The following is a 16,738-nucleotide window of genomic DNA, read 5'->3' as shown; positions in this document are numbered from 1 at the left end:
AATCTCACAGGTTTCAGGGTCTAACATGCAGGGCTGCAGGCCCAATTGAACCAGAATGATAAAGGAATGGGGCCGAGTCGCAAGAGTCGTGGCCTTAAATGTGCTTCGAATCCTTCCATCTGCGACCCATTTGCCCTTTTCGGTTGCATCTCCCTACCACTTCCAAAACACGGGGCCAAAATTGTGCTCGACTTGGTACACCACAACAGATCAATGACAACAGCTGGACCGGATGCAAATAATACGTACTTTGTTTAGAAGGTCGCAATTTGTCCTGCCATAGCGCTGCTGATCGTTGTGTTTAATAAAACACAACAATCGAACGTTTGATATCGCTTGAGATATCGTTTATATACATGGTGGTCGGACCTTGATATTCTAGCGGCTCTCATGCACGCTCCGGGTGACCCGAGTCAAAAGATCTGGTGAGAAATCCGTTGATGACCATATATAACTCATGGATCTCGATACACCTAGAATATAACAGACATAATCGTGGTTGCGCATTGCGACACATAGCTCTGTTTCCCGTCTGATAAGCACGGCCCATGTCTGATTGGAGATCCGGTTCGGTAAGTTCAACCACGGAAAGGACTAAACAACGGCCGTATTTGTGTTCAATACAGGTTCATACATCATTTCGCCTAGTTACGGACCGCCTGATTCATGGAGCATGAGATAGGGCGAAAGTGATCGGAGTTCGGCTGATCGAACTTACCGAAATAGGCAATAGTGCATACTAGCTGAGGTCCGACTTCGATGCCGAGGTCCGCGCCTCACATAAGCGATCAGCGATGCAATACATTCTTGTTTTGCTCTGAATGTCTTAATTCTCCCCACTGCATCTCTTGCGTGTGTCACTCTCTATGATTATTTGCTGAAAGGCTACGGCCTGAAATGGCAATTCCTCGTCGCAACGGGCAGCTTTCTTCCTGCGAGCCATGCAGAAAAGCCAAACTACGATGCGACCACCAGAGTCCCGTTTGTGGACGATGTCTTAGGACTGATCGAACTGAGCTCTGTTTCTATCATCCAGCTCCTCAGACCCAGTCGCGTGCATCCCCCATTCGCGTTCCATCACGAAGATCAAGAAAGCAACGACCAAACAATCAGGTCACCTTTCGTGTGGATAAGAGAATATCCACAGCAGCCGCGCAAGGTCCGCTGCCAGCTTTGCCATCGGGTCTGTCGCCGGTGATCGAAGACGCAAAGACACCATGCGACCAGCACCTCCCGCGATGTGCTGGTAAGAAAAGGCGAAACCTACGACCAGGTCTTTTCGGGTTAGTCTCACCCCAAGACATCTTTAGCGACTATGAAGATAGCTTGCAAGGCGATGACCTGGAATGCGATCCTGAAGCGGCGGCATCGACGACCACGGCTCACCCAACCGACAGTGACTCGGATCATATCCAGCGTGGGGCTCGGATTCTGTCGCACCTGCAAAAGATCCGTTGGTTCCGTGCGATCATTGAGCTGAAGAACAAGACTTCACCTGGATGGGCTTTAGGCCCTGCTTTGACACGTGTCCTGTGCGACTCCATGGAGAGGATGTACGACTCGGCCGTGGGTGGCTCTCCGGACACGCACGCATCCTTACTGCACTTGTCTCTCCAGATATGTACCAACACATCGGAGGATATCCGAACGCACGCGGCCATGAGCGCCAACGAGTACATTGAGTCGATCACGGCACGGTGGGAGACCGTCGGTCTCTTCTTTGCACTGCTTGGGACAGCACTGTTCAATACCCCCGACAGCGATCCCGTATTCACTAATCAAAACCCGTCGAATCTGTCGAAGACTCAACTCCGAAACATTTCCACTACGGTGGGTGAGTTGTGCTGCCAGTTCTGCAACAGCGCCGGAACCAGCAGTGACCCCTTTTGCTGGCTCGTGATCCAGCAGGTAGTCCTTCTGACTTCGATGTTTGGTGATAGCGGTATATACTCTTCTCCTTCGTACATTCTCGCCCGTGAAATTGGACGACGGCTGAAATTGCGATAGACTACAGAGTGTGGCAGAAGCTCGGAGATTTATCGACCATCGTTTATGCATTCGGCCTGCATCGATCCGATCGAGACGTCAAACCAAGCTTACCCTTCTTTTTGGTGGAGATCCGGAAGCGGGTGTTGGTGTGTGCGTATGCAATGGACAAGGAGCTGGCAACCTCTTTAGGGCGTCCCCCCCGGATCTGCTCGCGATACTGCCATCTCCCGCTTCCCTTGGATATTTCCTATGAGGAGATGGTTTTTCCTGGTACCACGGAGGAGACCGCATTGCTCAAACTTGATGCGGATGGCTGGAACACAGAAGGGAGATTTACGGTGGGTGTCAAGCTTCGCGTTGTGTTGATGACGAGTCTGCTGCGAGAAAGCACCTTAGAGCTGTCTTTAAGCCCCGGGATCCGGAATCTTACAGCCAAAGTCGAGTTCGTTACATCTGAAATCCCTAGCATACTATCATTCAAAACTGACTTCCGCGAAAATGGCCACAGAGACTTGATCCAAGAGTGCCGGAAGATGCAACAAGGCCTGCCTACCTTCATGCGTTGGTCTGCCGAGGAAGCGGCGACGGGTGCATACCACTCAACCCAAGACGAGGGCCGCGCCTTCGCACACATCGAATTCACTTACCAGGAGTTTTTGTTGCATCGCATCTTACTCAAGCGCTTGGGGGTAACATCACTTGGTCTTATTGAAAGCGCCGTTGTTATTTTGACAACGCTGCTGGACATCATTGCCATGCAAGCTCGATCGGGGAAGTCCGCTATCAACATGTCCTGGGATGTACGGCTACTTTGACCTTTCCAGACCCTCTGCGCTTAGACCACAATCATCTGACAAATTTATGTCCCACAGTTGTGCTATATGGGCCTACCTGCCGCAGGTGTCCTGACCTCCCAACTACTTGCCGGGCGCAATTCCCAGATACCACCGTCGAGCCCGCCACCGCTACCGGCCAACTTCCGCTCCCGCGCCGTTCAGAAGCTGAGTGTTTTTGTTTCCCATCTGACATCGCTAGTGCGGAACGACGACGGGAATTATGAGGTTGCCCAAAAGGGGGCGAAATTCATTCGATGGGCATTGGACCAGGTTCTTTCTCCCCCGCAAGTTCCGCACCCGGCCGTATGGAATGAAGACCCCGACCTGCCGCAGGGCTGGCTTCTGGACTGTGATTTGACTGAGGACTTTGACTTCTTGGCATGGTGTGATACTGTGAATTGGTCGCAGGACTCCTTTTAAGTCTTGCATGAGCGGGATATCTGGATGGATATCCCGACAAAGTCTCCACCACGAATGCTTTGTCTTAAGACAAAGTTTTGACAACAAATGACAAGCTCGAGGCCAAACATAGTGACGGAGACCAAACGGAAAAGTCGGGTTCTATGACCAAACTAAGGACAAGGTTCGATCGCATGCAGTGCGCGATATTCTTTTCTCTCACATATTAAACTGATAACATATTCCGCTGTACTCAAGCACAGCCAAAATCAAGCAATTACTTCTGGACCGTATGGTCTACCGCCTCCGGTACCGTCACTAACCCCCTCTTCTCCTTTGTGCGCCACTGCAACGCCTTCAAAATCCCATACAAGACCGTCAACGTCGGCATGGCTACTCCCTTGGCCCTACCCTCGCGCACCGCCTCGCCCACCAGATTCTCAAACTCCGTGAACCGCCCGCTCCGCACATCCACCTGCATACTCGGCGGGTTATACATGGTGATCGGATCCATAGTGATCATGAAATCCAGCGTCTCATCGGGGAGCTCCACGCCCGCGCACGCCTTCGCTGCCGCCTGAATCTCGCGCATCGCCGGGCGGACCAGATCCTCGATCGCGCCATCCGCCAACTGGATCCTCCCCGTATCGAGATCGGTGATGGCGCAGATCGGGTTTAGACACGCATTATACAGCAGCTTGCGCCAGCGACTGAACGCGACGTTCGGGTTGAACTGCGGCTGGCACTTCCCGCCGGCGCCGTAGATGCGCACGAAGTCCTGCGCGGCGGCGTCTTCGACCGCTGAGGCAATGCCCGGGTTACGGAAGGCGCCGATGTACAGTTCGTCGTCGTCTTCCTGAACGATCTTTCCCGGGGCAACTTGGTGAGAGCCGCAGAAGCTGACGCCGCTGAGGATGATGTTGGTGGGGAAGGCGGATTGCAGGGGTTTGTGGATGTTGAGGCCGTTTTGAAGCAATACAATGCGGGTGTGCCCGGGGGTGACGGCGGGATGAATCAGTGTGGCCACGGACGGAGGGATATCGGCGTAGTTCTTGGTGGTAACGATGATATAGTCGTAGGGAGGGAGGGATTCGGTGGTGAGGTCGGGGATGGTGTTGCGCACTGGCCTTGGATGTTAGTTGAGATGATTCAGGAGGCTGAGGTTGAGAGCGGGGGGAGCAAGGGGGGTCTGTACGAATGGATGGTTTGAAGCCCTCGACCTCTCCGTGGTCGATGGATTTGATGGAGAAGCCATGTTCCTTGACGTGTTCGTAGTTCGATCGCAAGACGGCGGTGACAGTGGCTTGGCCGCCCCGTTCGAGGTTGAGGGCCCCGATGGTGCCGATGCCGCCGCAGCCGATCAGGAGGACGTTGGCTTTGTTCTGCATTTTAGTTGTTACTGCTGTGATGCTGTGATTAAGCAAGGTGATGTAGGGTGATTTCAGCAGATGAATATCGAGCTGGAGGGGTCGAGCAACGGGGTTATCTCCCAGCTTATCAGATTAGGGCTGCTGGCTGGAGGATTTCCCCGCTTTGGGATTCAAACAGGCAAGTCATCCCGGCCTCACTTTCCTCTCTTATCTCCGCCTCTCCCCCCTCTTTTCCTCTTTTCTCGAGATGACCTCCCCCATTTGATCGCCATCGATTGCGTGTTTGTGACTTTTCTTTATCGATAAACTAACTAACTGATACCATGACCGATGAACAGATAGCCACGACGCCTTCCCCGCACAGCCTCAAGCCCGCCTCCACCCGGTCGCGGTCGCTGGGCGGCTGCGAGACCTGCCGCCGTCGGCATGCCAAATGTGATGAGACACGACCATCGTGTCAGATGTGTGAGCGAGCTGGTCTCGTCTGCGAGCAGTATGGCATCCGACTTTTGTTTGATTCCGGGGAGAGTCAAGGATCGCGATGTCGACGGCCGCTATTCACCGAGCACTGCCGCCAGCAGATGAGCGAGCAGCTGGTGGCTAGTCTCAACCCCCACAATGTCAACACTGTGCTCTCTCGATTGGATGGAGACTGTGAGGAGAGGGACGAGGCACCTCCGACTCAGAGCTTTTTCACTCAGCTGGGGCCATTTGGTGCCTTTCGTCTCGTTGTATCTGAGCCTGGCCCCAGCCCCGGCTTGATAGAAACTCTCCCAGCAGACTCGGAGTTACCACTGGTGGAGATTCCCCCGGAAACTGGGCTCAATCTCGCGCTGGAGGATGCCTTTGCTAGTGACCCCTTACTCGATTGCCTCTTTGGTAATCTGGATGTCGATGGGTTCGGAGACCTGTCGACGCAGAACTTCTTCAGTGCTGCCATGCCGCTATCCGAGGGGGATGACTTCTCCTCCCCATCCCAGTCCCTCACCAGTGGCCTGCTGATGGGGCCGTCGACCTCCTCGTCAATAGGGCTATCGTCTCCATTCTTGTCGGCACCAAGTCTGCGGTCCCCTCCGACCGTTACTAATCGCGCACCACCGGACGCTCCTTTCCTTCTGTCTGTCTACAAGCACGACGTAGTGCCACTTTTCTCGCCGATCCGATCGCGAAAGAATCCCTGGGAGACCTTGTTTGTGTCTAGCGCCATGGAGACTCTGGCCCGACTGACCATGGGTGAGAGCGTTGCACCGACGCAGATGACCATCTTCAGCGCCATCCTCGCCACGGGCGCCTTTGCCCAGCGAGGGGCCTCTGTCACCCGCAGCTCGGCCAACTATTGGGGTGGGCAAGCAGAAGCCCTTGCGGCGGAGGCGCAAACCCACCTCAAGCGGGCCTTGCGAGACGCGTCATCGACCGTCAAGAAGGTCAAGTACAAAGACATCCTCATCGCCCTCCTGTGCATTCATACCGTCTCTGTACGCATTCCCCACCGCATCGTCTCCAACATCGCTGATTGATACAGGCATACCAAGGCAGCGAAGAACGCGTCCGTCGTTGCCTGCTCGACTGCGAGAATTGGGTGCGCTTCCGGGGGCTGCCCAAACCACGCAAGTCCCGCAAAGTCCGCCTGCTGCACCACTGCTACGTCTACCTACGCATCTTTCACGAAAGCACCTCGGTGCTGCCCCCCGTGCCGCCGGACGGGGAGATTGATCATGCCTCGCCGGAGGCTACCGTCGGCTCCATCGCATCCAGCCGGTCGTTCCGGCTTCGCCAATGGGAAGGCCGTCTCGACCAACGCATGGAGGAGCTCAAAGAGCCGCACCAGGGCGAGAACGACCTCCACTTGGAGATCCCCGGGCGGTGGGACTCGACCATGTATCCGCAGGTGTTCGGGCTGCCGGAGCCGCCGTTCTTCCTCCTCTCGCAGGTAACTCGGCTAGGCAACGAGCGCGATCTGGCCGACGCGGGCAGCAGCAGCAGCACACTGGACTTCAAACAGTTCAATGCGCGGGCACGGAGTCTCGAGCGCTGTATTTCCGCATGGCGGCCGCCGGCCCTCGCCGGCGAGGTTGATGGCACGTCGGATGCGGTGGAGCGCGGCAACGCCCGCCGCAGCTCCCAGCTCAGCAGCGTGTTGCACAAAGCGTTGCTGATTTTTTTCTACCGCCGAATCTATGATGTGGATCCGATGATACTGCAGGATAAAGCGTGGCAGGTTCGGGAGGCGCTGGCCGAGTATGACGAGGAAATTGAGGGACAAAGTGCCTCGTCGTGCGTGGCGGCCCCGTTCCTGTGGGCGGCGTTTATTGCCGCGTGCGAAGCGATCGACCCGGCGTTGCAGAGCTGGTTTGTGCGGTGGTTCGAGTCGGCTACCCAGCGGAACAGCGTCGGGGTCTTCGAGCACGCGCTGGGCGCCATCCGGCTGGTCTGGGAGCGCCAGCGTCAGAGTACGGGGATTACGGCTAGCTGGCCGCAGATCTTGCGCGAGGAGGGGATCAGTTTATATTACATATAATGCCCTCCGCCTAGGACTTCTTAGGGCTCTTAGCGTTCGTGGTGCTCAGCGCCCACCCACTGCATAGTTCCTCCCGATTTTCTATCCATCAATTCTGGTGAAAACCGTCGGTATAGTCACTCCTGGCAGCCTAGCCAGAATTGGCCCTACCTCCCACCCTTTCATCACCCAAAGATAATAAGAGCACTCATCACGAAGGCATCTTCAATTCCGAGGGTGAAGTCCCACCGCGTCGTCTCCAACCTTCCCTCCCTTTTCATCACCGGCAGCAGCAGCCGACCCCATCATCATCAGCTACCACCATCCACCATCACCATCTAAATCAAGGTTTTCTCCCCCACGAGCCTCCTTAGGCAGAACCATTCAACCACGTTGCCTCTCATCATTCGAAATATTTCATAAATCTACAGATATGGTGCAATACCGCTCAATCCCCAAACCCCTAGCCAAGTATAGCTTGGACGGATTACACCTTTCCGCGGAATGTGATGTTATTCAGCTTAAGAATTTCAAGTGGATGTGGCAAAGATCAAAGCAAGGCTGGCCACGGAAGGGATTGGTAGCGGGCGGGGGTTGGAGGGAGGCTTATATTGCGTCGACGATGGTGTGCTTTCTGGAGGGCTGCAGCATCCACAGGGTGGGTTATATCCTGACAGGTCCAGATCTTGAAGCAACTGGAGGTTGGAGAGATTCTGTAATGTGGGGTTTGTGAGAGTTGGCGTTCTAGATCATCGAGGGAAGCAAGGGGGACTTAGGGCGGCGAGACGCACTCGTCCAGAAGCAGTGATTGTGCTCGGATGTCCGCGGCGCGGTGTGACCGCTCATCTCTTCGCAGGGGGAAACCCTCATGAGCTTGGGGAAGATGTCTATCTTTACCTGACATTATATAGATGATGGATGATTCAGTACCGCTTGGGGGTTCTGGCCAGCTGATGGGAAGATTCACGGAGACGGGCACCGCACCATCAGCTTCCAATGCGGTCTTGATGTTCGATCTAAGGTGTGATGCGCCATCGTGGCTGAGGTGATCGGCATCGGATTTCTGTTGTGTTTATGTTCTCAGACTAGATCTAACTAAACAAAGAGCAGGTATTTGTTGTCCGCTATTCAAGCCGCTGGTGCATGCATTTATAGGCTTTATACCGATGACATGCACCTCGCCAGCTCCCCAAAACGGCAACTCGGTGGAGAGACCTGCCTATCCTGTTATCGATATCAGACTGCTTCCAGATAAGTGCCATCGAGGCAACGCCACCGATAGAGCAGCCAACCAGTCAGCGAGGGCTGGCTATCTCGGCGGAGACGCTATCCCTATCTCTGCCGCTGGTCAATAGCTGCAGCCTGGGGACGCATATATAGTCAACCCCGGACTGGCAATTTAAGACCGGTCTGCGTTTCCTCCTTTCCTCCGCCCATCCTCTCACCGGGCGATCAGCAATATGACAGCCAAAACTATGTCCACCGATAAGAGCCTCGAGGCCCACGACCACGAGTCCCCCGACCCCACCATCGACTATGGGGAGGGCGATATGCACCGCCTCCCCCACACGCAACGGGGCATCAAGTCGCGCCACGCGCAGATGCTCGCCATCGGGGGCACGATCGGCACCGGCCTTTTCGTCGGGGTCGGGTCTGCCCTCTCCATCGCCGGGCCCGCCTTCCTCCTCCTCTCGTACGCCCTAATCTGCCTCCTCGTCTACGCCGTCATCACCGCCACCACCGAAATGAACACCTACCTACCCATGCACGGCTGCTCGATGGCCGCCTACGCGACCCGCTTCGTCTCCCCGTCCCTCGGCTTCTCCCTAGGGCTGCTATACTGGTACAGCTTCGGGATTCTAGTAGCCTACGAAACCACCGCCGCCGCAGTGGTGATAAACTACTGGAGCAACCCGGTCCCGCTCGCCGTGTGGATTACCCTAATGCTCCTCGTCGTCTTCGCATTAAACTTCAGCCCCGTGCGCATTTACGGCGAGACGGAATTCTGGTTCGCGTCGCTGAAAGTCATCCTGATCTTAGGGCTACTGATCCTAAGCTTCATCCTCTTCTGGGGCGGCGGACCGAGCCACACCCGGTTGGGCTTCCACTACTGGAACCACCCGGGGGCCACCAACACGTATTTAGTGCCTGGCGCCACCGGCCGCTTTTGCGCCTTCATCTACACACTGTGCTACTCAGTCTTCTCCTTCAACTTCGGCCCCGAGCTTCTGGTCGTCGCCGCCGGCGAAATGCAGAACCCCCGCGCCAACCTCCCCCGCGCCGCGCGCCAATTCTTCTACCGACTCCTCATATTCTACGTGTTCGGCGTCCTCGCCATCGGGGTCATCTGCCCCAGCAACGCCTCCGGCCTTACCACGGGGACCGGCGTCAACGCCTCACCGTGGGTGATCGCCATCAAGAACGCCGGCATTTCCGGGCTGGACAGCGTCGTCAACGCCGTGATCATCACCTCCGCCTGGTCCTCCGCCAACTCCTACCTGTACATGTCCAGCCGCACGCTCTACTCCCTCGCCGCGGCGGGATCCGCGCCAGCCGTCTTCAGAAGGTGCAACCGCCACGGCGTGCCCTATTATGCCGTCCTGGCCAGCGCGTGCTTCGGCGGGCTGGCGTACATGGATTGCAGCGCTGGCGCGAGTACCGTGTTCAATTGGTTCGTCAGCCTGACGAACTCGGCGGGGATGATTAGCTGGACGGCGTGCGCGGTGGTGTATCTCCGGTTTCGCGCGGCGTGTGCCGTGCAGGGTGTTGAGGTCCCGTATCGGTCGCGGTGGCAGCCGTATGGTGCGTGGGCGGCGATGGCGGTCTGTCCGCTGATATTGCTGGGGCAGGGGTTTCAGTATTTCGTGGCGGGGAATTGGAGTGTCAGTGGGTTTTTGACGAGTTATCTGGGCGCGTTTGTGTTTTTGGCGGTGTATGGGGTGAGGCGGGCGTTGGGGGTGTGGAGGTGGGGGGAGGGCTGGTGGTTGAGTCTGCAGCAAGTGGACTTGAGGAGTGGGTTGGAGGAGGTCGAGGCGTTGGAAGTGGAGGTTGAGTATGAGAACGATAGCGGGAAGAAGGGGAGGTGGTGGGATAGGGTTTGGGGGTAGGATTTGTTTTCGTTGTTTTAGCTAGTTTATTCTATCCTTAAAGATCTTGAAGGTATATTTAAAGATTTGATGTATTACCCAGACAGGTGAAGTGATATATCTAAAAAGAATAATGTTTCAAGGGCTCGGGCTAGCTACCTAGGGCTGATCGAATTGTACTGTACTTTCATTAGACTTTGTAACCAAAACCCCAAGCAGTGTATTTGAAGCTTGAAAGCGGGGCGCAAGATTACCTAGCAGGCCACATCATCAGTAGGTAAAAGGGTCAAGCCCTCAATGCTAGCCTCAGCTACTACGACCGGAATGTATATATAACGTGGGCATAGAGTATGAAGTCATGACTAGCACCCGAGATCATTCATTCTTGATTCAACTATGCTTGAAGTTGATATGAGATCGTCTAGTCCTTTTCCTATATCACCTCTTTGGCGGGACCATTGAAAGTTGGAGTTGTGGGCTGGGCAGAGCAGATCCCAGTGCAGAACAGCCCTCCCTTGAGCTTTGATTGACTGCACCACAGTTCATCATAGGACTTTCTTCCTGCAGGATATAGCTCTGGTGACGATGGGCACCAACGTCGAGAACCTTTTCGCATACCCAGACACTTTCCTGTCAATTCTGTCTCTAAGGCAATCAGACAGCTGTTTTAGAATCAATTCCCTGCCTTTGCACTCTCGATAACGGCCACCCGCATACCAGCCAGGATACTTCTCGCCACCTTCGAGTGCCCATAAATGCCGGTATTAAACGCTATCGTGGCGGCCTGCCCAACCCACGCCTGGATCATCGGCATACAACGAAATGCACAATCGGGGCGTAAAATGTAACTGCATGTCACTGTGCTGTACTCCAGCGTGATGGTTCGCAGGTTGGCAAGCATATACCATGTATCAATCAGTGTTCTGCGAATCCATCAGTCGACAGAGCCTGCTTGAGGAAGGAATGAAGTTTGTAGGGGTATCTGGTGCATAAGGCCGAACAGTCAGGCTTTTTGACAGCTGTTCCTACACTACAAAGCAACGCGGTGATCTCAGGTACTAAAAGCATAACTAGTACAATATTGTGTCCGTGGTCAATTTCTCTCTCATTTACAATGCTTTCATTATAGCCAGTCTGAACTTTCTCATCCTAGTGAAGAAACCATTTATCTATAAGTCAAAAATCCTCACATACAGATTAGTTACCGATGCCGTGGAAACGGGTCGGCCGATGTTTGTAATCTCCACCATTGATCAACTTCCCAATTCCTCCTAACTACCGGCATCCCACCTGCCGGCACTCCACCCGCCTGACGTAAAGGCTTCTTAGTTACTTGGGGCTACTGACAAATCCTGCAGCATTGATAACCAACTCTAAGCTCCGGAAATCTCCAGCGGGATGCCGGCTCAGTAATCCATATACCGGGCTCAACTTGACAAATCTGTCATGGACTTGAGATCAGCATTGGGTTTTGACCTCACGGTTGAACTTATGATTACCTCGATCCGAAACCCTCATTCGTCTCTACCAGCACAATCAAGTCCATCACATCCCACAGGGTTATGTCCCACTTCCTCTCTCTATCTTCCCAAGTGACACCACCAACCATGGCCCCCACCCTCAACATCACACACATCGGCACCGCAACCGCAATCCTCGAGATCAATGGGATCAACTTCCTCACCGACCCTTTCCCTGTCTCCTTTTACACCCACACGCGTGCACATTTCTCTTCGCACAACAAACTCATCCGCAGATGATCGTGGGGTGAACTCGAATTCATGCTCAATGTGGCTGTTCCAATGCAAACGCCATGACTCCCGAGTAATGCCAGCCAAACCAAGGGACCCAAGATCCTCGGGGTGTTTTGGGCCTTTTTCTCCGTGAGTGCTGTCACGGTGTCCGCTCGCCTCTACATCCGATCTCGGATGCTGAAAAACATCTTTTTCTCCCCCGCCGGCTCAGAGTTCCCGGCCGGCAGTGTCGTCCTCCGCGTCGAAGACGACCCAGCCCTGCGCCTGGACTAACTCCCCGTCATCGACGCCGTCCTCCTCAGCCACGAAGGCCACCCAGACAACCTCGACCCGCCCGGCCCCCAGCTCCTCGACGCCCGGCCAGTCTTCACAACCGTCGACGGCGCGCGCAACCTTGCCCCACGGCCCGCCGTGCACGGCATGAAGCCCTGGTCGGAGCTCACCACGCGCATCGGCGGCCAACCATTCACCATCATCGCCACGCCGACGCAGCACGTCCCCGGCGACGAATGCACGGGGTTCCTCGTCACCGCCGAGAATTTCGGCCGGGGACGCCACAACCTGCCCAACGCCGTCTCCTTCACCGGCGACACGGTCTACATCCCGGAACTCGAGCAGATCGCAGAGCGGTACCACGTCTGCGCCGCGGTGATGAACCTGGGCAACGCGCATGTGCCGTGGCCGGAGAATCCCGAAGGCCCCCAGCTGCAGATCACGATGGGCGGGAGGGATGGGGCGCGGCTGTTCCGCGCCCTGCGGGCGGATGTGCTGGTACCGATGCATTACGAGTCGTGGGGCCATATCACGCAGTTCGGGGAGGAGTTGCGCGAGGTGTTTAAGGCGGAGGGGATCAGTGAGAAGGTGCGCTGGTTGCGGGGCGGGGAGAAGGTGGCGGTGCTGTAGGCATTTTTATCGGTTGATGTATGTTTCGTGGCTACACCAAAATGGGTCTATAGATTAGTTGGGGATAGACGATACTTGGGATCTAATTGTGTCTTGTTTGAGATTTGTCTCTTGGTGAAACTTGTATACAAGATGCTTATGGCCCTCTTCGTATTGCCGCACGATTGAGCTCTCCCTTGTATTTCTTTCTGCTGCGACATATAGTATTTTGCAAGGTGAATCTTAAATTCAAGGTCGAAGAGTTGTCTGTCCATACCGTCCCGCCAATCAAATCATAATAGACAACGGTTGGCAATCCTTGGTATCAGGGTCTAGATCTCCGCTGCATGGCGGCTCACTCAGCATAACGCTACCGCACCGAGGCAGGGGGTCACGTCTAGCCTTAACGGCTCACCTGACAGGGGAGATTAAAGGGTGTGCGATTGTCGCAACGAGGACGTTCCGTGTCTTGGTGTCATTTGCCTTGTTATCGCAAGGGTGGAGACAACCCCACAGTGATGGCGGAACTGCTTATCTCAAGGAATGTTTCAGATATCTCCAAGTCGGCGATGAGCTTCAATGAGATATCTTCTGCGAGATTTTGAATCGAGCCACACAGGCTTGACTTCCAACCCGGCGAGCTCTGGACATTCGTATACCCGGAATTGGTAGGCGTTTCGAGAAAGGCCAGAGTTGTGTCGCTTGGCTTTCAAATGGTCTTTCTCGGTCGAGATGAGTGCTGAAAGTTCGGAGCCATAAGGTAAGCCACCACTGCCATATCAGCTCGAGAGAAGGTCCTGGCTCAATCTGCCGGGTCGAATCCAGGGTTCGCTAGGCGGATCATCGCAGCTCAAGAATGGTGATTGAGAGGATGATGCACTTCTTGAAGAGCCACAACTGGTGCATACGCTGCAACCAACAAGCAAGCAGCAAGCATCAAGCCGCGACACCAGCACAACCCCTTGCACACCATTCCCCGCTCCAACACCTCATAACACCCAGCATCACCAAATCTCCATTCCAACGCTGCACAACTTACACATACATCATGCCCATCCCAAACATGCTAATCAAATCACACAAACACCCCAGTCAACACATCCAGCTGACGCTCGCCCTCACCTTCACCCCTCCCGTCTCCGCAAAACAACCAAAACCTCATACCCCGCCACCCCCACCTCCTCTCCCAGCTCTTCCCCAACCCAAACCCCCTCATCAAAACACCCCACATAATCCCCCCAATCCGCCCGGGGCCCCAACCACAACACCATCCGCACCGCACCACCATCACCACCCTCAATCCCATCCAAATACCTCCTCACCAACGCAGGCTCCCGCGGATACACGAACATCCACGCGGCCGCGCGCGCCGCCCGCGGCAGGAGATCCCACGTCCCCTGCACGACATTCATATCCAACTCATCGATGTACCGGTTCACGGCGCCGCTGACTTCGACGCCTTCCACCGTCACGGTACTGTGGCGGAGCGTGATCAGCGCCTCCAGCAGGCCGGAGCCACTGCCGATGGAGAGGGTGAAGCCCGGGTGGGCGGGGAGGATAGTCCCCAGGTAGGTAACTAGGGTGCTGGAGAGGGCCAGGCAGCAGGTGGGGTAGGCGTGGGGGGTTGGGGAGAGGTGGGCGGAGATTTGCGGGAGGTCCATTTTAGATTCGCTCCTTGCTTGGGGCCTGGGATGTGTTTGTGGGTTTCTGAGAGAGTATTTTTATGTGTACTGTATGTATCTAGGGTCGGAGGGGGGGAATTGTTGAGATAAAGTTGGGGGGCCGGAGGGTCTGGAATGTGGTGGCTGTGGAATTGAGTTTCTGTACAATGTTTTAGGTTGTTTAATTGCAGATTCGGTGTGGCGCGAGTGGTTTTTGAAGGGGACGGAGGCCCCGGGCCGGGATTATCCGGTGGGTGATGGCGGGGATGGCTTATTTCCACTTGGTTTGGTGGTATTCCCACTTCCAGATTTGGGACTCAGGGTAGAGCTCCTGTGGAGTTCGGTGATGTGGCAAGTGAGCATGTAAAAATAGTATCGAGGGCAGGCAGAGCTCCAGAGCCCGTGGCTACGTTGAGTGCTTCTATGTGCGCCCAAAAAATGTATGAATAATCACGTGAGACAGGAGTACTATGAGCATTACGTCTCTGCTATACTGCAATGACAATCGGGTTGACAAAGTTCGCTTTCCACGATCACTTCGATGCATCTTCTAGGGAACGACAAGGAAAGAGTCATATATGCAAGTCATCATTTGCTCAGCGCTATATATACAATCTTCTAAGTGACATCGCCTCACGGAATCTCCTCATACACCCGATCCGTCAACAAGGGCGGCTCCAGGAAATCCGAGGGCACCGTCTCCGGTAGCTGGTTCTTCTCCGCCCATTCGCGGATCTCCTCAAAATTCCGGCACTGGTGCTTCGTGTTGAAGTCCACAAAGGGCTCCGGGTGCTCCGGATGTACCCAGACTTGGCCGAGGACGCCGACGTCGAGACTGCACATGAGCTCCTGGCGGAGGACGTCGAGACAGTGCGCTGCGGTTGTCAGTCCAGGGTCATTATGTTCAGCGACGAGAGCTCACTTACAGACGTGGTGTCGAACAATGTAATCGTCGTTGGTGAAGGCACCGGTGCCAAGGTTGTGGTAGTAGTCGTAGTTGTAGTACAAGGATTGGCGGAGGAGGTTCTGTTCGGTAAGTCGGCTGCAAGACCTTAACAGCAGTACATTCCCAGACATACCAGGCAGTGCAAATGATGAAAGCCCTCCACGTTGGCGGGATATCCCCCGCCATATTTCTCCCGGATCTTGACTTGGTCCTTCGCCAAGCCGGATTTCTGGGCATCCTCGACAGGGACCCTGATCGCTCGGACTGGGGTCGGGTCAGTATGTGGCTGCTTGCTGCAGTAGGGGCTTAACATACAGTTGGCACCGAGGGACTCCCAGGCTGCGTCCACTTCGGGGCTCGCATCTTGCCGGAAGATGTTCTGCTTCAATAGGGAGCCGTTGAAGGGTTGTTGGTGGTACCTGAGGCCAACCTGACCGATAACAGGTGCTGCGATCGCGTTAGCTGGGTACTGACTCCATCTCTCCACATGACACTGCAGATCTGAGGTATTCCCTCAGGATAATCTTTGGATAGGCTTACAGTATTGTGTGGTCCGCCGCGTGCACGACTTGTCCAAGTCCCTCTGATTGTGTCCGAGGAAGACTCCCACCAAACACGACAGAACCGCAACAGCAACCACAAACAGAACCCGTAACCACCCTCCAAGCAATGGTTTTGGGGAATAGTTGTTTTGCGACCACTGAGTAGCCTCCTCGTCTATGAGGAGCCTCTCCCTGTCGGTGGAGGTGGAGCGCTCGGAAGAGGGCATTTTGTCCTCGAAGGAGGTGGTATCTCTGGGGAGAGTCATCTTGGAAACAGCCAATCTAGATTTGAAAGAGAAAGCCCAACGACATGCAGAAAGAGAAAAGAATCTTCAGGAAAATGGGAGTAGATGTGAGAAAGACGATCAGGCGGGATGTTTATTCTTAGCCTTGGACCAGCCAAGTCGAATGGCCTGAGGTGTGGATATCAGCTTCTTGGAGGGTCTCCGTGGCCCTCCGCTGCTAATAATATCTCATCATAGACGTGCAACTGCCATCAATTGCCATCAATAGCCATCAATATGTGACTGACGGAGGTGTGACTTGGAAAGTAAGACATGGCCAGTGCATGGAGCCCCGTCGACGGGAAGGCCGCTCATTTGCTCCAAGTGAGACATCCGCCGCTTGGCCGCATGTCTGTCTCATATTCGGTTGTTGCTGTGTTGCCCGCCTTACAGCCCAGCTCCGCATTCTTTCAATAGCAAAGCCGAAAAAGCCCATCTGAGACATGACGCAAAAATGCCTTACTTTCTACTTGCCTCCAAATCCTGCTTCTA

At 55.0% G+C, this 16,738-nt stretch overlaps 7 protein-coding genes across 7 annotated transcripts; 4 read left to right on the top strand and 3 right to left on the bottom strand.

Moving 5' to 3' along the window:
• Positions 1–897: 897 nt before the first annotated feature.
• Positions 898–3,245, top strand: ASPACDRAFT_24719 (uncharacterized protein; the record flags this gene model as incomplete). Its single annotated transcript, XM_020199284.1, has 4 exons — positions 898–1,942; positions 2,008–2,431; positions 2,498–2,789; positions 2,862–3,245. The coding sequence occupies 4 exons, from the start codon at positions 898–900 to the stop codon at positions 3,243–3,245; spliced, it is 2,145 nt and encodes a 714-aa protein (XP_020058338.1).
• Positions 3,246–3,494: 249 nt separating this feature from the next.
• Positions 3,495–4,612, bottom strand: ASPACDRAFT_1865666 (ketopantoate reductase family protein; the record flags this gene model as incomplete). The annotated part of the gene is made up of 2 exons (XM_020197864.1): positions 3,495–4,346; positions 4,420–4,612. 2 exons carry the CDS (start codon positions 4,610–4,612, stop codon positions 3,502–3,504), a joined length of 1,038 nt encoding a protein of 345 aa, XP_020058337.1. The 3' UTR covers positions 3,495–3,501.
• Positions 4,613–4,932: 320 nt separating this feature from the next.
• ASPACDRAFT_3012 (Zn(II)2Cys6 transcription factor) lies at positions 4,933–7,112 on the top strand (the record flags this gene model as incomplete). Its single annotated transcript, XM_020199704.2, has 2 exons — positions 4,933–6,069; positions 6,207–7,112. Coding segments are annotated over 2 exons (2,043 nt in total), but the record flags the coding sequence as incomplete, so codon positions are not given.
• Positions 7,113–8,566: 1,454 nt separating this feature from the next.
• On the top strand, positions 8,567–10,198 carry ASPACDRAFT_40812 (uncharacterized protein; the record flags this gene model as incomplete). Its single annotated transcript, XM_020200821.1, has 1 exon — positions 8,567–10,198. The coding sequence occupies one exon, from the start codon at positions 8,567–8,569 to the stop codon at positions 10,196–10,198; it is 1,632 nt and encodes a 543-aa protein (XP_020058335.1).
• Positions 10,199–11,784: 1,586 nt separating this feature from the next.
• Positions 11,785–12,834, top strand: ASPACDRAFT_50761 (MBL fold metallo-hydrolase; the record flags this gene model as incomplete). The annotated part of the gene is made up of 2 exons (XM_020202393.1): positions 11,785–11,896; positions 12,242–12,834. 2 exons carry the CDS (start codon positions 11,785–11,787, stop codon positions 12,832–12,834), a joined length of 705 nt encoding a protein of 234 aa, XP_020058334.1.
• Positions 12,835–13,937: 1,103 nt separating this feature from the next.
• Positions 13,938–14,474, bottom strand: ASPACDRAFT_58377 (uncharacterized protein; the record flags this gene model as incomplete). The annotated part of the gene is made up of 1 exon (XM_020203340.1): positions 13,938–14,474. The coding sequence occupies one exon, from the start codon at positions 14,472–14,474 to the stop codon at positions 13,938–13,940; it is 537 nt and encodes a 178-aa protein (XP_020058333.1).
• A 571-nt stretch (positions 14,475–15,045) lies between these two features.
• ASPACDRAFT_114478 (oxidase ustYa family protein) lies at positions 15,046–16,315 on the bottom strand. The gene is made up of 5 exons (XM_020195807.1): positions 15,961–16,315; positions 15,736–15,867; positions 15,554–15,684; positions 15,401–15,500; positions 15,046–15,349 (listed from the first exon to the last, which is right to left on the bottom strand). Exons 1-5 carry the CDS (start codon positions 16,226–16,228, stop codon positions 15,108–15,110), a joined length of 873 nt encoding a protein of 290 aa, XP_020058332.1. The 5' UTR covers positions 16,229–16,315; the 3' UTR covers positions 15,046–15,107.
• Positions 16,316–16,738: the final 423 nt, after the last annotated feature.

The sequence above is a fragment of the Aspergillus aculeatus genome (genome assembly GCF_001890905.1).
Source record: "Aspergillus aculeatus ATCC 16872 unplaced genomic scaffold ASPACscaffold_4, whole genome shotgun sequence".
Taxonomy (NCBI): domain Eukaryota; kingdom Fungi; phylum Ascomycota; class Eurotiomycetes; order Eurotiales; family Aspergillaceae; genus Aspergillus; species Aspergillus aculeatus.
The sequence above is the reverse complement of the archived record's forward strand: the minus strand, read 5'-3'. Positions and strand labels throughout refer to the sequence as shown.

Excerpts from the sequence above, each read along its gene's own strand:
- ASPACDRAFT_114478 (XM_020195807.1), bottom strand. The coding sequence starts at position 16,228 with ATGACTCTCCCCAGAGATACCACCTCCTTCGAGGACAAAATGCCCTCT. Across the intron at positions 15,685-15,735 it reads GGAGTCCCTCGGTGCCAACT|TCCGAGCGATCAGGGTCCCT; the intron begins GTATGTTAAGCC and ends ACCCGACCCCAG. Across the intron at positions 15,501-15,553 it reads TTCATCATTTGCACTGCCTG|AACCTCCTCCGCCAATCCTT; the intron begins GTATGTCTGGGA and ends CTTACCGAACAG.